This window comes from Plectropomus leopardus, chromosome 7 (genome assembly GCF_026936395.1).
Source record: "Plectropomus leopardus strain MGB_pleo_1.0 chromosome 7, ASM2693639v1, whole genome shotgun sequence".
Taxonomy (NCBI): Eukaryota; Metazoa; Chordata; class Actinopteri; order Perciformes; family Serranidae; genus Plectropomus; species Plectropomus leopardus.
Genome location: NC_142182.1, coordinates 22037501 through 22060950, shown reverse-complemented (window position 1 = coordinate 22060950; position 23450 = coordinate 22037501). Strand labels below are relative to the sequence as shown.

General features: G+C 40.0%; 1 protein-coding gene across 3 annotated transcripts in view; it reads left to right on the top strand.

The window, feature by feature from the left end:
* Positions 1-23450, top strand: part of lrrk2 (leucine-rich repeat kinase 2) — a 38169-nt gene that overhangs the window by 11046 nt on the left and 3673 nt on the right. For all 3 annotated transcript variants that reach the window (XM_088080199.1, XM_088080200.1, XM_042496050.2), the window contains 39 exons: positions 82-188; positions 828-957; positions 1176-1300; positions 2576-2703; positions 3654-3798; positions 4233-4372; positions 5014-5142; positions 5697-5867; positions 6064-6328; positions 6485-6673; positions 7984-8099; positions 8328-8400; positions 8498-8694; positions 8799-9049; positions 9982-10130; positions 10592-10685; positions 10823-11009; positions 11144-11325; positions 11545-11768; positions 12522-12649; positions 13386-13604; positions 13693-13894; positions 14222-14310; positions 14619-14806; positions 14908-15062; positions 15175-15321; positions 15412-15603; positions 15801-15947; positions 16149-16261; positions 16675-16865; positions 17259-17419; positions 17529-17699; positions 18757-18857; positions 19052-19264; positions 19837-20030; positions 20434-20506; positions 20647-20837; positions 21260-21412; positions 21935-22161. In XM_088080199.1, coding sequence (XP_087936325.1) covers positions 82-188; positions 828-957; positions 1176-1300; positions 2576-2703; positions 3654-3798; positions 4233-4372; positions 5014-5142; positions 5697-5867; positions 6064-6328; positions 6485-6673; positions 7984-8099; positions 8328-8400; positions 8498-8694; positions 8799-9049; positions 9982-10130; positions 10592-10685; positions 10823-11009; positions 11144-11325; positions 11545-11768; positions 12522-12649; positions 13386-13604; positions 13693-13894; positions 14222-14310; positions 14619-14806; positions 14908-15062; positions 15175-15321; positions 15412-15603; positions 15801-15947; positions 16149-16261; positions 16675-16865; positions 17259-17419; positions 17529-17699; positions 18757-18857; positions 19052-19264; positions 19837-20030; positions 20434-20506; positions 20647-20837; positions 21260-21412; positions 21935-22161 — 6257 coding nt within the window. The remainder of the gene's footprint in view (positions 1-81; positions 189-827; positions 958-1175; positions 1301-2575; positions 2704-3653; positions 3799-4232; positions 4373-5013; positions 5143-5696; positions 5868-6063; positions 6329-6484; positions 6674-7983; positions 8100-8327; positions 8401-8497; positions 8695-8798; positions 9050-9981; positions 10131-10591; positions 10686-10822; positions 11010-11143; positions 11326-11544; positions 11769-12521; positions 12650-13385; positions 13605-13692; positions 13895-14221; positions 14311-14618; positions 14807-14907; positions 15063-15174; positions 15322-15411; positions 15604-15800; positions 15948-16148; positions 16262-16674; positions 16866-17258; positions 17420-17528; positions 17700-18756; positions 18858-19051; positions 19265-19836; positions 20031-20433; positions 20507-20646; positions 20838-21259; positions 21413-21934; positions 22162-23450) is intronic.

Here is a 23450-nt window from a genome sequence, read left to right as displayed (position 1 = left end):
GGATGTTGAAGAGATGCATAAAAATGTCTGATGAGGGACTGTTATCATGTAGTTTATTGGATGTTATGTGGTTGTTTCCAGAACTCCTGTTCACAGACAGTTAATGGCCGCCATGCTGCTCCACTCCTCCTCTCCCAGTGTGTTTCAAGCTGCTACCAGTGCCATTGCTACACTCCTCACACACAACAGTGAGTGACAGTGACAGTATGACAATGTAAGGAGGGTTAAACGTGGGGGTGAACCTACAGAGAATTATCACCTGAATCTGCAGTCTGGCTTGACTTTACAAAGCTTTATAGTGGATTTAATAGTAATAGTTTAGCTGTTTGTCAGTAATTTTACTGTTTTGGTTCACTCTCGAAGCTTTCCTAGTGTTGTTTTTTTGATTGGATCAAGCAGCAGTTTCAGTGGAAAAGGCCCAAAGAAAACATTGTACCAATCAGCAGATGGACAAAGTCAGTAATGAGCTGGTGAACAAAGTGAAGCATGAAGAAAGTGAAGCATTTAACAGCTAAAGAGCCAGAGACGGAGACCAAAAACACAGAGCTAATAGAAGGTAAATATTGGATTTGTGTTCACAAGGTGGCCAGAAACACGACTGCAATTGAACAATAATGTTGCTCCGTAACAGCTGGACGTGTAAATGAGCATATGTTTGCCAACAAATTCGCCACATCAACCTAAAGGTCGTATGTCAATGCAGTGTTTACAACTTGTTTTGTACTGCCGCCATGTGGTGGTAAGAAATCAGTTATTGCAGTTTGAAATTCAAGGATCAGTTGTTGTGTTGGCTCGTACAGTGAGCAACTGCTCTGCTCCATCTGCAGGCAAAATGCGCTCTCTGCTGCTGTCCAGTGGCCTCCACGTCAACCTAGTGGAGATGATGAAGAGACATTCAACATCGCCTGAAGTTTCAATCAGCGCCTGCAGACTGCTCAGCCTGCTCTTTCAGGGAAGGTGGGCACAAACACATTTGGTTCTGTTGTATGATGTCCTTGTTGGTTTTCGAAAAGCAGGAAGAGAAAATTAAAGAATTTCAGCATGGAAAAAAAGCCTTGTTTTTCACAAATCATTTACATTTGTGTATGTGAGTTTTGTTTTCTTATCTATCAGCACATTTATATTCATATTTGACTGTGTTTGACATACTTGAATCTGTCTCTCTAAATTTGTAGGACAGCCAGTCTAGATGAGTTGAACATGGCCATGACTCAGATCCTCAGCACCATGAAGGTTCACAACTTCCAGCCAGAGGTCCAGCTGGAGGCTCTGCAGGCCAGTCTGGTCTTCCTCTGCCCAGGTAACATAGAAGTGCTCTTTCTGTTATGTGTGTGCACGGCCCAGAGGTGACCTGCCAATCAAATGTTTGTTGAAGATTAATCCTTTTGGTTGTTTTGTTGTTGTTGATGATGTCTGTGGTACCTTTATTTTTTTGTTACTCCCAGGTTGCTGTTTCTATCCACACTAAATAAAAGGTTTATGTCATCAATCAGCATTTTCCATATAGCCATATTACTGTGTAATAAGAAATGAGGGATTAATCAACAGCAGTGCATCAGTGTCGCAGCTCTCTTGAGCCTTTTAGCCTCTTTTAGCTCACTGTTTTGGATTTTCATCAGCAGGCTTGTTTACACATGGTATCAACATGGGTCCTGGGTGATCTGATCACATGTAGACAGCTCTAACTCTTTCTGTTCACACCTGGCGTAAGAATTTGTCTCTACACAGTCACATTGCAATTTTGATTATATTTTGATTAACTATGCAGCCCAACGTGCTGGGAAAAAGTTGTTGAGATTCTGCCCGCATACACACATAGTGACAGGGCTAACTGTCACTAACATCACACAGCTAACACTTATTAACAAGTTAAATGACAGCGTCAAGGTGTTCCAGTGTTGGATAGAGTTTGTTGGTACTGTTTGACAGCTGCTGCTGTGTTAACTAGTGCTAATTTCGCAGACATTGAACTGACTGTTCGCTGGGAGGACAGCAGCTCCGGAGATGATCCTTAAATGCCATGTCAGTTGTGTGTGTGACTAACTACAACGGCAGCAACAGAAAGTTTTATTATCCAACTTTCTGTTGTATAATAAGAACTTGGAACATCCAGCAGGTTGAGAAACAGAAAGAGTTGTCTGGATTTAAATGGAGGATGTACTCAGATTCAAATCCAGAATAAATGCTGCTTTTCAGTAATATGTTATTTCTTTATATGCTTAAATTCTTTTCATCTGTTGTAGAAATCTGCAGCTCCCTGCCAAATTCTATCAATACAGCTGAAATAATAGACAATAAATTGCAATCCAGGCAATCATGTGGGAATGTTCAGGGATCTGAAAGTTCCAGCTACTTTTCAGGAAGGTCAAGAATGCAAATGTACATTTACAATATTGTGTTACAGTGGAGCAGCTTGTTTTAATGTCTATTACAAAGAGGTCATAGTGTACTCTTCCTCTGCTCCCAGTACTGCACTCTGAATTAGATTAGTGATTGATAACAGAGCGGTTGTGTGCGTTTGTGTATGTTTGCTTGCCTCTTTGCCTTCACTTGTTTCCTGTGTTTTAATTCCCAGACAGGAGTTTAAGGGAGCATGGCGTCTCGGTCGCAGATCCCGACATGGCGGACGTGTCGCTGAAGGTCCTGAAAAACCAGTGTGTGGTGGAAGGAGCTCACACTCTCTACCTGGAGGTTCTCAACAGGGTATGAACACAATGACTAACCCCAAAATATCTCACTAACATGCTACATTTTCTTACAGTCCTTCCACACTTTTTTGTCCTTGCAAGCTTCTTTTTCTTTTTTTAAATCTGGTCTGATATAGTGTAGTAAAATGGCACAGATATCACAAAAACCAGAAAGAAGACAGGGAGGTCGAGCTTGAAAACCATCCTAATGGGATTTTGGTTTGCACATAAATAGAAACAGTGTACAAATACTCAGCCAGCACATATAGTTCTCAGTCATTACATAGATTAAACAACAGTTCATCCATTCATTGGAGAAATTATACAGTAGGTTGTTCTGCAACCAGAACATTTGAAGGGTGTAATTACATTTCCAAAAAGAATTTGCCAGTTGATTTACTGGTATGAATGAATGGTGAGCATGTTTTTTTGTAGCCGTGTGGTTGTTTAGAACCCTTTGGCCTGAGGGCACGTTGGTAAACACTGACAAAAACTGGGAAAAAGGCATTGCATGTCAGTGGGGAAGTCAACAGCCAATAATTACCAAACCACAACTTTTAACATGTTTTGCCATCGAAAAGTTTGGTTTACAAATGTAGTTTAGACAATGTATGAGAGAAAAAAAAAACAACATTTTTTTGTTTTTTTGCTTCTTTATTTTTAATTCTTTCTATGTTCTTTATGTGGCAAATAAATGAAACAATACTGTTGCTAGTCACCATGGTTATATCATCTACATAACTCACATAGTGTATTATAGATGGTAAGGTTTTGTGTTGCTTTACATTATTTGCGTATTCTTATCAATGAATGGTACAACATTAGGGTTTTAAAAGTAAGTAAAAGGTGAGAGAGGCAATCTAACTGCCATCTTGATTTTTCCAATAAAACATTATGCATTTTACACATCTTGCAATGTTTCTTTAGTATTAGTAGAAAAGTGAGTCACTGTTTGTCTGTGTGCAGTTTATCAGCAGCTCCTTCATACAGAAGTGTGGTCTGAAGGTGCTGTCCGCTCTAGCTGACTGCTCTGGTGCAGTGGACCTGCTCTGCCAGCAGGGGGCGATAGACACAGTGCTGCACACACTACAGATGTTCCCACAGGAACGAGGTATAGTATGCAATTGTCATTTATAAACAATAAAAATGAGATATTAATCAGATTTAGCAATTCATTTGAGAGGAAATATTAGGTATAACTTGCCAGAACATTGGTTTGTAACTTCAGAAGGATTCATAGGAGGGCAGCATAGCGTTTCCTCCACAGTGATAGTCATAGTATGGCTAATATGTTATTTCACTGGTATAACAATATTTCCCCTTTCTTGAGGTTAGTTCAATAAAAGCAGGTTTGTGACCCCTAATTAGATCCAGGAAGAATTCCAGAAGAAAATTAAAATCTTTCATTGATTAAATTGTGCATAACCTTTGTACAGTTGTAGGATAACAGAATTCAAAGTATTCCCATATTTATACATTTGCTAAAATATTATTTTGTTAAAGATGTCTAATCAGGCTCTCACTAACTTTCCCTACTTCTTCCAGAGATACACTACTGGGGTCTTACCCTGCTCAACTACCTCGTATCCAAGAAGAAGCTGTCGAGGATGATTGTACCTGTTCTGGCTTCTGTTGTGGTCGCCTCACTCATCCAGTACAGAGAAGACTCTGAGATGCTCCTGAAGGTGACTTAAGTTTTAAAATATGCTTAAACATGTTGATAAATTGAACATCACAGTATTGAATGCTGCAGAGAATTTCATTTTGCAGTTGTATTTATTCTGTTTGGACACAATACATGTTAAATAGTTTGTTCTCATCTTTTTTCATAAGTGCTTATCCTGAAATTTCATCCTTCACAGCTTGTTTATAAACATTACATTATTTTTGAATGACCAACTAACATGTGTGCATTAACACTAAATTAAGTCACAATTTCATGTAAATACCTACCACATACCTGTCAATACCACATCATACAGCAATGCTTTAAACTATATATTTGTCTCAGAATTACAAACCAGCCAATAAATTGTGTTTACATATTATTAGACATGCACCCTACTTCTTACATTTACAGTTGTAGTCCAACAAGCAGTCATCTTGTGTTGATAAATGTTGATGTAAAGTATTGCTAGTAGTCTGAAGACAGAGTTCCAGCATGTTTAAATCAAGGGTCGACTTTATTGTATGCAGTATAGATAGTAAAGCCGTTTGTGGCAGATTTGTACATTGTGTTTTTTTGGGTTGTTTTCTTGACTGTCGACTCAAGGCTTGACTGTTGACTTGTAAACTCATGGGCTGTCTCTGTTTGTGTGTCCCTCAGTGTTTTCAGGTGTCTTTGAGGATGCTAGACGCCTGTTCAGGAGCAGCTGCTGAACTGCAGAGAGAAAACTTTGACAGACAGATCTTCCAACATCTCAGAGACGAGACTCCTGACCAGAGCAACAACCCGGTGAGTTAGACAGTTAGATCTGACCACAATATTCTGTCTCTCATTATGTTTTTGGCTTTCTCTTCTCATTACACTCTGTTATCCTGTTCTTTGCTCTCTTGGAAACTAAATTTACAGATCAAGTTTCAAATAAAGTTTATAAAGTCATAACTAAGTTGTGATCAGTATGTTTCCAGAAGAACTATGGCAGCATTTTCTCCCTGACTTTTCCATGTTGATCTTCTGTCAGAAAATGCACTTTTCTTTTTTTCTTTTTTTGTACGGAGGGGGGGGGTGATATGAGAGTTTCAGTCTCTTTATATCAGCATGCAGACATGTTGACACACAGGCCCTACTGTAAACACACAGGGACGTACACTACAAATGCATGCAGGACATACCAGACATGCTTGAATACTGTTGAGATTAAGCCTGCTGGCCACTTGTCTTCTTTTTGTAAAGTTTTATAGAAATGATCTTTGTTAGAAAGACTTTATACCTTCATCATAATTTAATAAACAGATTTATACAGAAACATGTTTAACTTTCTCCTCTCCCTGTCTGTCTGCTGTCAGCTGCGTAAGTCGGTGTGCCTGGCTCTGTCTAAGATGTGGTGCGACCCACAGCTACACTACAGCATGCTGGAAAAGGCCTGCGAGGACGGAGACACGACAGTGGCTGAATGTCTGATCGAGCTGGGTGCCGACATCAATAGAAAGACCAAAACAGAATCTCTCATCTACCAGGTCAGAGGTCACAAAAATCCAGTATTTCATATATCAAATCAGAATGTCAAATTTGTTGTGGGAAGTTATGTTTTCACTCCTGTCGGTCTGTGTTCTTAATGTTTCAACACTCAGCCCTGCTAATAGATGGATTCATGAGTATTTATAATAATATTAATTTAAATGTCAGTCATGCCCTGTGTGCGGTCTTTTTCAGGTGTGTGAGAGAGGCGGACCTCTGGAGCTGGTAGAGCTCCTGCTCAGCCGAGGCGCCCACGAGCAGCACCTCCGCAGGGCTCTGGCTGTGAGCGTGAAGCGAGGCGAAGGACCCACAGTCATTCAGCTGCTGGGCCGTCTGGGTTTGGACCTCAACAACAACGCCCTCTGCCTTGGGGGCTTCAGGCTGGGCCGCCTGGATGCCGCCTGGCTCAGCCCGCTGCTCGCCGAAAGAGGCAGAGCGCACAGTCTGCGCTACAACAACAGTGAGGAGGAGTTGATGCTTTCTCTGTTTTAAAACATTGTTAAAGATTGTCTTTGGATTTTGGACAAAACATTTAATTTAAAGATGTTATGATTGGCATATCATGAAATATTTGCAGCCTAGTCTGACTGTCTGTGTGCTGTGTTCTGTCTTTCAGGTAAAGGTATGAGTTTGGCGAGATACATTCAGTCTTTGCAGAAGTCCAAGAGTGTCAGCGGTCCTCCTAGATCTGTGACCGACCCCTGTCTGACCTCTGGCTACATTTCTGATGAGAGTGACGACTCCAGCTTCAGCTTTGTCTCGATGGACGACAGCTTGTTTTTGAACGACGACATGGAGAGTGATGGTAAAGAACACAGACATCAGACATTTCAACCACACAGAGTGCAATCGGGTTTAATTTTGTTAGTAGTAACTCTTCGACCTATAAATTATCATGATTTGTTGTGCAGTTCCAGTACAGGCAGCAACTGTCGTTCAGCCTTGAAGCAGAGCTTTATTAAATTTACCCATATCAAAGCAGTGCCATTTGATCAATGTAATTTCCAAGTGAGATAATCTGTTAAACTGTATCTCTGATGTGCTCCTACAGTGAAAGCAGTAACATCCTGTATTTTTCCACTTCAGTGATTAACATTATGTCATCCATCTGCACTCAGCTCATCAAAGAAGTCACATTGATTAGTTAAAGATGTTTTTAACTTGTAGTAATTCCCAATCTATTCTTACAGTGTAGTAATGTTTCACCAATAGCTCATTTTACTTATTGCCGTGTGACAAGGCAAGTTAAAGGTACAGCTTGTCATTTCTGCTGCTCGAGGTCTTGCACTAAAAGAAATAAAAGATGGAGTAATGCCATCTTTGCAGTCTGTTTGTCCCCATTAGAATTCCTTTAGTGTTGATGGTGCAGAAAGTTTTTAGCGGGAGCTGTACTAACCAAAGAGGTCTCTTCCTCTTCCAAAACAAAAAAAACAGGTGATTTAAACAGATAAAAACATTAAATAAAGCAGTTTCACTTCATAAATCGCAGTTTCTCCAAAAGTGTTTGGAGCACAACAGTGGCTGGGGTCAAGTTGCTGCTAACATTTACGTAACTTCTGATGAATTAAAATTCTTCATACGGTTGAAATACATAGTTAAAAACCATCAAGATCTTAAAAGGATTTTAATGTAGTGTAATGTTTTAGCCTGTGGGGCTCTTCCTCAGAAGTGTTTGGAAACGTTGCACTGCAAGAATGTAGATAGAAGCTGCTTGGTGTGTGGCTTTTCCACTTTGCCACGTTTCTTTGGTCCAGCACCCAGTCCATTGGACACTGGGATGTGTGTCTCTTTTTTACAGATTCTTAAAGACAACCACAACCTGGACACTTTGTTCAGTGGTCTCAGGGTACAAAAAAAATATCTTTTTGAATAGGAGGATAACAGAAAACAATGTGGCCTCTGAGTTCCCCACATTTTTCAAAATTAAAAAATTAGGTTATATGAAACATGGAGCAGTAACAAACATTATTTCTAACATACCTGAACCTCAATCTAGGAGGCATAACATGCTGGGGTAGCAACAGTAACAAAACATTTGAGCTGCTTTCTGACAGTTGTTGTTCACCTTTTTGTGGTAATGTCCTCAACTCTCACTACATGCTTCTGCTTTTTTAGGGAGTGATTCCCTGTCAGGGGTTCTGTCTCCAAAACCGCATAATAATTCATCAGAAGAATTGACAGGGGCGTCCATTAAAAGGAAGCAGGGGCGCCGCAGACATGCCAGTGCAGAGGTAAAACCTTTATTAACGTATTGTGTTTAGCACAGTTGTCAGGACATTGTTTTTTATGGACTGGGTGAAATTAATATCAGAAAGCAAAGATTTAAATACTTAAAAGTTGATTATTTGCTTTCCTTTCAGTCTCTTTCTTAGTATTACATATTTAAACCCTGCTAATATACACACCTGTTATCTCACCACTGTCTTTTCTCTCTAGTGATGTAAATGTTTTTTTTCCAGAGTGGTCAAACTGAAAATGAACACTGCGAACATTTCCACAGGAGATATGGAAAGACTGGCTCAAGCCACAAAGGTTTCTCCAACAGAATTAATTCTGTATAACTTTAATCCCATTCTGTCAAACACTTAACTTAGATCAGATCGTTGTTAATGACTTATGTCCTCCTCAGTGTTTGGATCTGGTGAGAGCTCTGCTGCTCTGTCCAAAGAGAAGGAGAGGATCCGTCTGCTGGACCTGTCCGGTAACGAGCTGGACTCTCTGTCCTGTCTGATGGATGACGGCTTCGTCCAACAGCAGCTGGGGCATCTCCTTCGCCTGGACCTGAGTCACAACAATCTGCTTGAGTTTCCCTCAGCTCTTTGCCAGGTAGTATCCGATCTGTACTGAATAATTCAAACAATTACAGTAAATAAATAATGTATCTTTTAAGAAATGTACGCTGAAGTTTGTTTATTTTTATTTCGTGGCAGAGTTTGAAGAGTCTGACTCGACTGGACCTGCAGGGTAACCAGCTCCAGTCACTGCCGGTAGAGCTGCTGTCTCTGCTCTCACTGAACATGCTGAATGTCTCTCGTAACTGTGTGGGTCCCCTCCTGACCTTTGACCCTGCTGTCACCTGCCCATCACTGCGCCAACTCAATCTTTCCTTCAACAAAATCACAGAGTTCCCTCAGGAGCTGGGCCGTGCCATGGGTCACCTGGAGGAGCTCTTTATGGAAGGGTACGCTGCTGGTTTAAATCCTCACATGAGCAGAGAGTGTTTGTTCTTTTGTACTTTTACGTAGCTGCATGATACTGAAGTGTGGTGTTGTAGTGTTTTTTTAGTTGTAGGTGTGAAGTTTTGAGAAGCAACTGTCTTCAGTTGGGCAGATAGGAAATGATTACACAGTCACATGGATGTGACTCTCAGTGTTACTATGACAACATCAAAGCCACACAATAAAATGTTCTCAGAACTTTTGCATTTTAGGGAGAGGAAAATGTGGGCATTTAGAAATAATAAATTTGATTTGAACAGTTGATTTCATAGCAGAAATCTGATGTCTCCTGAGGTTATGGGGTATTTCCTGAAATGGGGAAACATATTAATGGGCTATAAAATTACTTCTGTTGTGTGCAATGGATTAAATCAAAGCTTCTGAGCTGAACTTTTATGTCAGTACAGAAATATATAATTCAATAATATATAATATTATTAAATATTTTATGAATGCAAGTAGTTGGTTGTACTGTGAATCCAAATTATAGTAAACACCAACATTTTCATTCTGGGTCAGATTTCTCAGAAACCTTTTTAAACAAGTTACCACCAATGTTGTACAGTCCTCTTTATTTTACAGTAGAAAATGTTTGATTCAATGTTGATCATGGGATACATGTTAACAATTGTTGTTTTCAAGTAAATGCAGTAATTTGAAAAAATGTTTAAGAATGCCCCATTTCACAACGTTAAGAAATAAAATAAACATTTCTTAAAGGTATTCTGCTCCCTACTATACAGAAAATAAAAACATAGTAATTAGATATTATTCCCCTCTGCACAGTCATACGCATCATTTTAATATGCCCAACAACTGGTTATAAATTTGGTAATATTTCATGTCAAAATTGGTATTTTTCATGTCAAATCATTTTCCTCTTTTTTCTTTTCAGGAACAGTATAACTAAGCTTTGTGTGCCTCTGTGTCTACCGGAGATCAAGCTGCTCGACGTGAGCAAGAACAGCGTGGAAAACATTTCTCCAGACTTCCTGACTGGCTGCCCCAAACTGGAAACTTTCAGTGCTTCCATGAACCAAATCAGTGAGTGTTAATCACTGACTATTAGATCGAAAAATCTTCCATTGAAAAGCACTGTGGGCTGGCATTGTCTGTCTACTGTGTATCTAGAACTCAATATATTATAGGATATTTTAATAAAACAGATGTCTCTCCAAACACACCAGAATCAGACAGTTGGCTTAAATGTAAATACATTTTAAACCTAAAAAACCCTAATTAAATAATTCAGTAATTAAAACCCCACCAGATTAGACCATATAACAGTGTAACACACTCAAAACGAAGAGCTTTTATCAAAATTGGCATTCAGAGATATTAGAGATTGTCTTCATTGGCCAATAGATTTATTTTGACGAATGAATCCATATAATCTTGAATTTAAGGGAATATTTTGATTTTATCCCAATTGTAAATATATCTCTTGCAATGACATTCATGTTTTATTAGTGGAGACACAGAAAGATTTCTACTGTCCTCTCCAGGTTCCCTGTCACACCTGCCGTCTAAGATCACAACACTGAAACTAGCAAACAGCAGCTTCACATGTGTTCCTCAGGCTATCCTCAGTCTCCCGAAGTAAGTCAAATAGTCATATAGATTTCACATTCTCAAAGTTATTATTTTCATGTGTTATTTTTACCTGTACAATGAAAATTTAATGCATCCTTCTTCTTCTAGTAAAAACATTCATTCCCATACTTCTGTGTGTCCAGCTTGCGGTCAGTGGATATGAGAACCAACAAAATTGCTGATCTGCCAGGCCCGGGACTGTGGGAGTCCAGCAACCTCAGAGAGCTGATGTTCAGTCAGAACTGCATCACAGCTCTGGATCTGAGTGGACCGATCTACAAATGGACCAGACTGGAGAAACTCCACCTGAGTGACAATAAGCTCACTGAGGTAAAGACTAATTAAAAAAACTTTGTCTTTGCTATCATGAGTCCTTATTTCATCCTTCTTACACTGTAACTAATTAGCATCAAACTACTGAATGAAGGTGTTAAAGATGATTGAATCATGTTGTCTCTGTTCAGATCCCTCCACAGATCGGCCTGTTGGAAGGTCTGACCTCTCTGGATGTGAGTCGTAATGCTAACTTGCGGTCCTTCCCTGATGAGATGGGGAAACTGGGCCGACTGTGGGACCTGCCGCTCGACGGCCTTCGACTCCAGCTTGACCTCAAACTTATTGGAAGCAAGACCAAAGACATTGTCAGGTCAGGGACCTTACAAACAATATTACACAATTCACCACCTTAGAATTATAAGGTTCTGCAGCTAGAACCTTATCGTTCTCAAGTGATGACATGTTAAATACCACCCTCTTGTGATGTCAGTTCCCAGTTGTGCTATTTATGGTCACCTCAATCTGTAGAAGAAAAATAGAATGGAATAAATATCATAGTAAATACCTCTTCCTCCACGCTGTCTCCCAGGTTTCTGCAGCAGCGGCTGAAGAAGGCAGTGCCGTACTACCGGATGAAGCTCATCGTGGTCGGGAACGCAGGCAGCGGGAAGACAACTCTTATCCAGCAGCTGATGAAGCTGAAGCGCTCCCAGCTAAACTCAAAGCAGACCGCTGCTGGCATTGACGTCCGAGACTGGACCATCAGGGAGCGCGACAGAAAGAAGATGGTGCTGAATGTCTGGGACTTCTCAGGTTGGCCAACATATGAAGAGTTCAAAGCACACCTTTATTGTTGACATTGTTTAAGGGGACGACTTAAAAACATACAACTTAATTCACCCAGTTAGATGTGAGAATATACTGTCGCTTAAAAACAAAACGTATACAAAATAATAAACATAAAATTACTGTTACTGCAGCAAATTCTTGGTGGAAAAGCAACAGTATTAAACAGATCTACATGAAACTGTAACAGTTTTTCACAGGGCCAAGAAAAAAAACAGATAAACTCGTTAAAAAAATCTCACAATGCACTGAATTCATTATTCTTAAAGTAAGGCATTGCAGAATCTCAAAATAAGGGGTAACTTTAAAAAAAATTTTTTTATCAAAGTCCTCTTGCATTAACACCACCAAAGAGTCATGTTTTATTTTAGAATAAATTTCCCCTTAACCTCAAGTAAGTGACGTTGATACATGTTGTTTTTCCTTCAATGCTGGCTACTGAAAAAAATGTCTTAAATCTCAGTTCAAGTGGCATTAAAAGAGTCGTTAAAGGTCTTAAATCCAGCTTGCCTTAAGTTGTAGGAAACCTGGATTTATAACCTTTGTGATGACCCTTGTACTGCAACTTGAACTGTATCTTATCTCAAAAGTAATCAACAAAAGGCAGTTAATATTAGGATGAATGAAGCAAGATTAAAATATGTACACATTTGCAAGAGAGATGTCCTATTTAGCTGTTGTGATTTTAATTTCACTCCCTGCCTCTTCCTTACCCCTCAGGTAGAGAGGAGTTCAGCGGCTCTCACCCTCACTTCCTGACTTCCAGAGCGCTCTACCTGGTGGTTTACAACCTCAGCAAAGGAGCCAGTCAGGTGGACGCCCTCAAACCCTGGCTCTTCAACATCAAAGTGAGTCATGATTCACAGATTCAGGTAGTGCTGATGAATAACTGTTGAGATCAGAGGGGAGCGTTGATTACCCAATTTAGTTTATTAATGCTGGTGAGCAATTTAAAAAAAGAAAATTTTGTTTTTTTGTTATGATGGCAGTTGCTACCTGCTAGTATGGTTTGCACCACCCATGCTGTTAAAATAAACCAATGAATATAAGACAGGACATCACAAAAAAAATCCTAAACTTCTCCCTGCGCCTGAAATACTGTATATTACACTAAATATTGACCACATTGGAAAAGTATCCACTGTACAAAATAATTTTGTATACAATTTTAATTCAAAATGACACTTTTTTCAAAACTAATTAAAGTTCTATCAATAGGAACAATATTAGTTATTATAAAAATATCAATAATTATGAATTATTACATAAAGATTGCTTAATGCTTAATTGATCCTTGGGGATGAAGTCATGATTTGTACAGTCACTGGTATGCAAAAGTTAAAAAATGTGTTCACTTACAAATGACTCAATTCAACTTTTTTATTTTTCTGTATCACCATAAGAGTTGAGGAAACTGCTTCATTTGAAAATATACTTACACATTTCAACATTTTTTTAAAAGGCATCATGAAGTTGTTACATAAATTAGAGCTTAAGTTAAAATGTCAGTTGTGTGAATCAGGTTCAAATTAGGTACAAATATTTCCTTGTTTTGAAAAATCCTTGCTCTGTTCTGCACTTCAGGCCGTAGCTCCGCTGTCCCCGGTCATCCTGGTAGGAACTCACACAGATGTGAGTGACGAGCTGCAACTTCAGGCTTGCATGACCAAGATCAAAGAGGAGCTGCTGACCCACCAGGGCTTCCCTGCCATCAGAGACTACCACATGGTCTCTGTCTGTGAGGACTCGGACGCCATGGCCAAGCTGCGCAAGGCCATCACCAGGGAGGTCACCAGCTTCAAGGTAAAAGGACACAAACAGCAGATTAAACATTTCCTTATCTTTCTTTCGCTCTCTTTTGCCCTCACCTCATCTCATCCCCCTTCCACAGATCCAGGGGCAACCTGTGATGGGCCAGCTGGTTCCTGACAGTTACGTGGAACTGGAGCGCCGGGTTCTGCAGGAGAGAACCACAGTTCCCCCTGAGTTCCCCGTTCTCATGCACCGGGAGCTGCTGCAGCTCATCCAGGAGAGTCAGCTGCAGCTGGAGGAAGCTGAGCTGTCCCACGCTGTCCACTTCCTCAGTGAAGCTGGTTAGTCAGAGTCAGGGTCGCTTTAAAGGAAACATCAACTTTAACTTTTTTAGAAAGACATTTTAAATAATGAAGTGGGCAAATGCATCAATATCCCTCATCTCTCCCTCATTTTGGCATCATCATTTCATGATAGTAACCTGCAGTATTACCCGAATGCCCTTTAATTCTCTTAGACACTGCTATGAGGAGAAATGGTAATCCACAGAGAGATGTAGCTGTTCTAACACACTGACCTTTAATGATCACTGTCATGTTTTGCATATTGTCTCAAGGATCAACAAGATACCATTCTGATTGTTTTTTCCGTCCTCTCTGTCACTGAAGGGGTTTTACTGCACTTTGATGATCCTGCGCTTCAGCTTCAAGAGCTCTACTTTATCGACCCACAGTGGCTGTGCAACATCATTTCCCAGGTAGCTTCATTTAAACACAAACACACACTCAGACAATCAAACACCCTTCAGGCTAACTGAGCTGACTTCACATCTTGTTGTGGGCTTAAATATGATGCTGAAAATAAGACAGCATCTTTACAGTTTTTTTAAGCAAAGAAACAAATCTACTCAAGCCTAGTTATTATATCTACACTATTTATTACCAGATTGTTGTTGTATTCAACTGAATTCAACTTCAGTCATTGAATGTTTTTGTTCAAGGTCTTTTTATCGGAATTTAAAGACCTACAAGTATAATTATTGTGTGTCGTCTGTTCCCTGTGTAGAAACTGACATTAAAGAGCTGTAGCTTCTGGGAGCATCCTAAAGGACTCGTTCAGCGCTCAGTGGTGGAAAAATTTCTGTTTGAGACCAAATGTTTCCCCAAGAGCCACCTGACGCAGTTCTTCAAACTGCTGGAGAAGTTTCAGATCGCTTTTCCCTTCGGGGAGGACCAGCTGCTGGTACCCAGCAGGTATGTTTTTTATTCTGCAGCTACAAATGTCTGTTGGTTTGGATTGTGCATTTCTCAGAGACCAGATAAATTCACATATCCCACCATCTTTTCCTCTACAGTTTGTCCAAACACAGACCGGTGATAGAGCTGCCTCACTGTGAGAACTCAGAGGTGATTGTGCGTCTGTATGAGATGCCGTACTTCCCCATGGATTACTGGCCTCGCCAGATCAGCCGCCTCTTGGAGGTTTCTTCTTACTTGCTGTGTGGAAGAGGTAAAATAAACACATAGTAGACTATCTTTCGTCAGGGGGGCTACTCTGCAAATGCCATTAAAAACAAAGCAACTTAGTAATTTTTGCAATTATCTTGCTGTTTGTTTTCCAGAAAAAGTGGTGAGACCCAATCGGATATACTGGAGGACAGGGGTTTACCTGAGCTGGTCTCCGGAGGCCTACTGTCTGGTGGAGGCCGCCTCATTGGAGGAGAGCCCCTCCAGTTTCGTCAGAGTAACTGTGCCCTCCTCACGCAAAGGTGCCATTGCTTTAAAAAAAATACAAGCCTTGCAGGACACTGAACATATCTATGACATAAAGAGAGTAAACTGTCTCTCTTCCCCCTCAGGCCGGGTGCTGCTGGGTCAGGTGGTGGATCACATCGACTCCTTGCTGGAGGAGTGGTTTCCTGGCCTGCTGAACACTGACATGCACGGCAGTGGGGAGGCTCTGCTAAAGAAGTGGGCTCTGTACAGCTTTGAGGACGGCCAGGAGTGGAGCAAGATTCTGCTTGAGGATCTCTTTGCCTATTTCGAGAATGGTACATAAATCACACAAAAACCGGTACCTCTTTTGTCAGCGTTAATTCAACAATGTTCTTTTTTTAAATCCATGAGATATAGGCATAAAACATTGTTTGGTTTGTACAAGTGGTCAGAAAAAAAAATCAATCATTACACGTGCATGGTTCCAAATATTTAAAATCTGTTATGTTGATGATTACATTATTGATCATAGATTTTCTGCTGGTGAAAGCCGAGGATCCCCGCTGCACACTCCCCATCTCCCAGATCGCTCCTGACTTGGTGCTGAGTGACCAGCCTGCAGGAACGATACTGGACAGTGGAGAGCTGCATGTAGACATGTCTAACGAGAACCGACTGGGTATGCATATCTCATTTTCCACGCATAATAATTTCAGTTAGTTTTCAGCTCATTATTTAAACCGAAAGTATTGGTAAAAATGTACAAGACAATGATTTCCATTATTTTCTCCACTTGCTTAAAAACTTACCATTTTCTGTTTTTTTTTGTCATATTGCCTTAAAAAGTTAAATGAAACACAGAAATATATTTTGTTCACAGGGGATGGTGGCTTTGGAACTGTCTATCGAAGTACCTACAAAAATGAAGAAGTAGCTGTTAAAATATTCAACAAGCATGCATCTGAGCTTTACATCTACAGACTCCTCAGACAGGTAACACTGACGATTTAAAACTAGAAGAGTGCTCTGGGTAGAGGGCAGATCTTCGGCTCGCAGCCACTCTAGATACATCTTGCAATTCCAGCAAATGTTTTTAATCACTGAAACACAGCCGTTTCTGCTGTTTTTGACTAGACTTTGAACAGTATTCACTTTGTTTGTAGGCTACAGGACAATTAAGTATGGAATAGCAACAATAAAGGCAAATTAAAATAGCCAAAATAAAAAATTTAACTAGTTACTTGTATAAATACAAATTTCAAGGAAAAAAGCACCAACTCAACAAAGTCTGCTCGTTTACAAAATCAGGCAACTTTTTTTGGACAGCAGTTTTTGCTTAACTGTAGTTTACTGCCGCCCTTTTCACATACTTTACATATACACTTCTTTTCATCGGTTTTCTCCAGGAGTTGGCGGTGTTGGGTCGTCTCCGTCACCCCAGCCTGGTGGGTCTGCTGGCAGCTGGTGCAGCTCCTCAGGTCCTGGTGATGGAGCTGGCTCTGCGAGGCTCGCTGGACTCCCTTTTTGAACACGAGAATGGCAGCCTCAACAGAAAGCTCCAGCACAGGATCGCCCTGCAGGTGGCTGACGGACTCAGGTACAGAGTAAGGGATGATGGCATTTCATTCCTTGTTTTGTTCAACCTGTCAACTTTTATTTGTCTTTAAAATACATGGAGGTATTGTTCCCTTAAAAAGTTTGAGGATTGCTCACAAGTTTTGGAAAGTGTAATAGAAGTCTTGTGTAGTCCAAATCAAATATGATACAGCACAGTGTAATTCTCATGTAGCGCAGAACTCATTTCACAAAATATGACACGTTGTTAAAAAAAAATCTTGACATAATTATTAATCAAAATAATTACTAGGATTATGACTTTGTTATACTAAATAGATCTTTAAAATCATATTCAAATGTTGAAAAATATTGCGTAAAAATGTGAGAATTAGAGAAGAAAATCATCGGGTAATTGTTTAATCTGTGTGATCAGGTACCTTCACTCAGCCATGATCATCTATCGGGATCTCAAGCCTCACAATGTCCTTCTGTTCAACCTGAAGACAGACTCTGAGATCATTGCCAAGATTACAGACTACGGCATCGCTCAGTATTGCTGCAGCATGGGAGTGAGGAGCTCAGAGGGCACGCCAGGTTAGACGCCACGCCTCCTCTGACTTTATATACGTCCGTATTATATCTGACCTGAAAATCTGGCCTGTGGTTGTATTTCTTTTGAAATGGATAACTGCATATCTGGCAGGTTTCCGAGCACCAGAGGTTGCCCGAGGTAACGTGATCTATAACCAGCAGGCCGATGTGTTCTCGTTCGGCCTGCTGCTCTATGACCTCCTGACCTGTGGTGAGCGCATCTCTGACGGCATGAAGTTCCCCAGTGAGTTTGATGAGGTTGTAGTGCAGGGAAAACTGCCAGGTAATAATGAGACACTTCTCTTGTTCATTGTTTCATGTGTTGATGTAAGTCTGAAGTGATATTAGCTACCATTCTTTGAAGTGCCACTGTGAGTTTGATAAAGGTTGCAGTTCAGGTAAAACTGCCAGGTAATAATGATAAGCTCTGTCCTACATTGTTAATGGTGTTTATGTAAGTCTGATCTGATGTAAGCCACTATCTTGCTACTGCGCAGATGTTTATGAATTAGATTAGATTAGATTAACTTTATTAATCCTGAAGCGAATTGAAACACCAAGCAGCTCACAGTAAAAAAAAAATTACACAAGACAAGAAAAACAACAGATAAAAACAACAAACAGATTTTTGAAAACAAAATTAACAACAAGGCAGAGGGTCAGTAGTAGAGAAAAATTCAACAGTGAAAAAGACTCATTCCTGCCCAAACTGGCCTAATTATGTGCAAATTGCAAGGAATTAAAAAGTGGAAGAAAGGACTTCCTAAGGTGTTCCCTGCTGCAATGCACAGTAATAAGTCTGTTACTTAAAGTGCTTTTCTGTGCTAGTGCTGTTTTGTGCAAAGGATGCTGCTCATATAATGTTCTTGTAAGAGATACCCCCTGAGGTGATATTATAAGTTTAAACATTATATTTATTTATTTACTTATTTTAAACAAATATTGTTGTTTCTACATACATTATGATATTCAGCAATTAATAAACTGAATTCTGGATTGATCCATTCTGAAACTGCTGGGCTCATAAGCATATCAGGTCATACATACAAGATGATCAACCCATTTCTGCTCATAATTGAAACTATTGGTCTGTTTTCTGCTGTTTTTACACATTTGAATATGTAAACAAAAAATACAACCATTCTTAGTTTCAGAAGATTATAAATCAACGGAAACATATTTATGACTATTACTTTCCCCCAAATCCTACCTTTAACTTTTTCTGATATTGTCTGAGAAAAAAGGTCATATTCAAATTGCCATAGATGGGGCATGCATTGATTCACAGATAAAAGACAAAGACAGAAAATTCACTGACATCTTTAATGTCTTGTTGACAGATCCAGTAAAACACTACGGTTGCTCACCTTGGCCTGGCTTCCAGGCGCTGATGAAGAACTGTTTGAGGGAAAGTCCTCAGAGCCGACCCACTTCTGCTCAGGTTAGGAACTGAACACTTGTAACTTTGTTTAGAGGCTGCTTTTGTTTTTACTGTTAATGCTGCAGATGCAACAAGGCAGCACCCTTAGTTATGTTAAGAAAGTAAGGACAGTGTGGCAGACAGCATTGCATCAACACATGTAGTTTCATGATTAAAACAGAAGTAAGTGTTTGTGGTTTCGGTGCTGTGTGCAGGTGTTTGATCAGCTGAATTCAGGGGAGATGTTGTGCCTAATGAGGGAGCTGGTGGTTCCCCGGGCGTTTAACGCCGAGTGCTTCACAGTGAGCTGTGGCAGCGGGGACGGCCCCTCAAACAGCCACAGGGCCTGGCTGGGTGGAGGCAGTAGCACCCAGAGATTCGGCTCCATCACAGCCGTGGATCTGGACACCAGCACAGTCAGTACACAGGTACCAGCAACTGTTTGGTTTTATTTTGACAAAATTGAAACAAATACTAAAGGAGCTCTTTTATTGGACAAACTTTTTTTTGTAATGCTTCAAAATTAAAATCATATCTTAACATTAGCATCAGTCCAGTGTCAGTTTTAGTTTCATTTTGTTATGCTTAGCTCTCTAAATATGAGGAAGCATTAGGTGACATGTGGTTGGATTACCTTCTCATTCCTCGACCAAAGAAACATCTTTCACTTTCATTTGAGGAGGATCAAGATAGTCAATCATTTTGCATGTCTCTGTGGCATTTAGTGTGATCAAATTACACGCACAAATGATCCACCAAAAGAATTTTATACATAAACTGCCTGAAACAAGTTTGTTGTGACTGAAAAATTATTAAGCATTTATTCTGTGAACATAGCAGCCGTGAAAAAGTGCAGATACAACAGTATGAGCACATGATAATTATACTTAATCTACTTTTTTTTTTTTATTATAAAATAGTGTCTTTTGATGTTTTTATTTTTTGATTATTCATTTCTCTTTTTGAGTGTTTGTCCATATGGCCGCTCTTGCTCCTACAGGAGATCGACACCAGTCCCGTGTTGTGTCTTGTGACTGTCCAAATCCCGACCGAGGCCTGTGATTGGCTGGTGGCAGGCACCCAGTCTGGCTCCCTAGTGGTCATCAGCACTCAGGACACCTCGACTTGGCATCACCTGCAGAGTGTCACAGATGCAGTCACCTCACTGTACTTCCATGTGCACCCTCGCCGCAGGTAAGTGTCTGTAAAAACATTAAATCTGATGAAATGCTAGTGGAGAATTTAACTTCCTGCTGCTTCAGATGAAGTGCTGAGTACAGTTCATGGTAATCTGCCTGTAAGATTTTGATATTTCTAGTACAAGAAATGGAAGATCTGGCCACATTTTAATTCAACAAATAGTTTGAGATATCTGTCTATTGAAGAAAATGTGCGCAAGTCCAGGAAGTTTACATTTTGTGTCAGTCTGGAAAATTTGCAGATGAGATATTTTCTGGGAGCAGACGACACGCAATAATTTACTTGTAGGTCTTTAAATTCTGATAAAAAGACCTTGAAGGGTGTGCACATGCAAAACAAAATAATTATGCTCAATATAACTTTTCAAATGTTCTAGATGGTTTTCATTTCTCCTCAGCCAAAGAAAGAATTACTTGCTGGTTGGGACAGCCGATGGCATTCTCACTGTTTATGAAGACTCTGTTCTCAAGGTAAATATTACATATTGAATAAAATTTTTTTCATTATTTGATTGATTTCCGAGATTTTGCTCAGATATTTCTACCCCGTCTTCCCACAATGTAAATGTATGATATTGTATCCAGTGTGAGTTTGTTTCTCCTCCCTGCAGCAGAACAACGGACAGCCGGTTAAAACTCTCACTGTGGGAAACGTCAACACACCCGTCATGTGTCTGGGCCAGTCGGTGCATTCTCTGGACAGCAGGTCCGTGTGGGCTGGCTGTGGGACCAAGATCCTCTCCTTCACTGCTGAATACGACATCTGCAAGAGCATCGACACGAGACCAAATCTCATCTTCCAGTGAGTCAGTTGTCCCCTTTCTGCAGACGAAGGGAGGCACATCCTTGTATTAATGCGACAGTCTACCAGCTATCTAAAAAGCACCATAAATTACATTTAGTCACTAAAGAAAGGTGCTGTTTGCTGTTTCAACAAAAAATTAAAAAATATGATGATATACATTCAGACTTTCATTTGAAAACCTCAACAGAGGCTTTAAATGTAAGAAAACTTGGCATTCAGTATGTTCCTAAATGGCGTGAAATTAAATTTTGTTGTTTGGAGGAAAGCTTTTCTAACTATTATTCCTGCATGTTTGACAGGATTAAAGTAAAAAAAGAAAACAATGAGAATTAGATTAGAGTGAAGACTTGAGTTTAAAGTTAAAGTCAGACCTTATCTTATTGGTATTGACAGTACAGTTTTGTGTGTGTGCCCCTCAGGCAGCAGCGGCTGTTGGCAGGTGAAGCGTGTGTGTCTCGGATGGTTGTGGATAAATATGTTTACCTGAGCAAAACCGGAACTCCAACTGTCGAAGTTTGGGATAAGAGGAGCGAGAGGATGGTGGATTGCATCGACTGTGCACAGATCATCAGGTATGCACACACACACACACACACACACACACACACACACACACACACACACACACACAAACACTCTTACACACACAGAAATAGTGCAAGTTTTATCCACAGTTGCACTCCAAGTTGTATTGCCCAATGTCTTCCTTTTTGTTGGATTTAAATGTCTTTTGTTAATTATAGTGTATCTTGAAAAGCAGAACAGGCATCATGTCATCAAATCACGCAGGTGATGTGTTTTGCATTTTCACATCAGTTTCCTGCCCTGAAAAAATAGCAGATTAGTGTACTGAACATAACAAAAACAGCCACTGTGGCTGAATAGAGACAGTAGAGAACGAGAATTGTGTAGAAAAATGTGAATATCCTCAACAGAAAGTGTTTGGATTGTCCAGAACCAACAGGGGTGGTTTTCATGCATTCTTTTCTAATACAGTCTATTATCTGTTTTATCCGTCACAGTCTTACAGCCTCTGAGACATTTTAGAGATTCAGCTGTTTGTATGACTGTAGCTGTATTTCCTCTCGTCGCAGACACGAATCTGGCTGCAGAGGCAGGCAGGGCAGCGAGGTGGAGGTGCCCACTGAAGCGGCTCCCTCCTGGGCCAGAGTGAAGGCCCTGCTGGTGCAGAGCGCTGCAACTCTCTGGATCAGCACCAGAGGGGGCCATCTGCTGCTGCTGGAGCTCTCCAAACACCAGGTGCTGCAGGTCATCGGCCCCTGCTGCCGCTCCATCCGCTGCATGGCCTCTGCACTCATAGGTAGGAGCTTAACTTTCATCTGTTGGTTCAACCATGTATATACTTTTCATGCGATTAGTATTATTATGTGATGCCAGCATAGTACCACATCTGCAAGTAATTGTGATGTGTACTCATGGTGTCTTTGTGAGAACGCACTCTAATCTTTATTTGACAGAAGCCTCATACTGATACTTTATGACCTTGTTGGATTTTGAGGCAACATGTTGACTAAATTTGCATTTTAACAATGAAAAAATACTTTGTGGAAACTATAACAGCTCCCTCTGTGGGTCAGGAGTCCATACTGGGACCTGTTATATAATATATGTTAATATAGAGCAATTTGTTAACTAATACAGTCCTTGCCCTTATGATTGATCTAGTTAGCATAAGTGTGTATGTTTTAAATGAGATTGTGATCATCTCTGGCTCCTCTGGAGAACTTCACACTCAATAGAAGAGATGGTTTTCCTGCATGCACTCATTTGCTATTTTATTTGCATTTTTTTCCTCAGCTTTGAGATTAACTGTGTTTTAATTAAATATTTCTACTGGGCTTGTAAAGAAGTAACAGATTTTGTTTTTTTTAAACCTACAATGTTACTTTTATTGCTAGAGTTCCCTAGATCAAAACAGTTTCTCCTGGTTGGAATTCCTTCAGTATTTATTGCTCAGAAAGTTTTTTTTTTTTTTTTTTACCAGGAGCCAAATTATCCATAGAGGTCTCTTCCTCTCCTAAACAAAAATACCATTTGATTAAAAAACACTAAATAAAGCAGTTTCATTTTAAAAATCAATGCTTCTTGGACGCTGTTTGGCACTGCAGGGGCTGGAGCTGAGCTGCCGCTAAAGTTTGCTTGTTTTTCTGATAATGTAAGATCCAAACTACCTTAATCAGTTTGGAATATATAGTTAAAAATGACCAAGATCTAAAAAGTATATCATAAAATGCATCTTAAATTTAAAAAACAAATGACAGTTTATGGCAGACAACCACATCTCTGTCACATGTTGAAGAGGCATATAATGCCACTGGCAGGAGACGGCAACAAAATGACGACACAGACTGTGTTCTTGATTAAAAGTACAGATATTTCAGGGTTTGAACTTTGTTTGAAATGTTAAAAATACTGTAAACACAAAACTCAACAAAATACATAAAAATTTTGTTTTTAAGATGTTCAAATGGAGAAGTGTTTGAGTAAATTTAAATCATTAATAATACCGCAATGGAAACACTTAGCGAGTAGGATGGAGAAAAAAGTAAGGAAGCTGAATTAGCAACAAAAAAAAACACATAATACCAT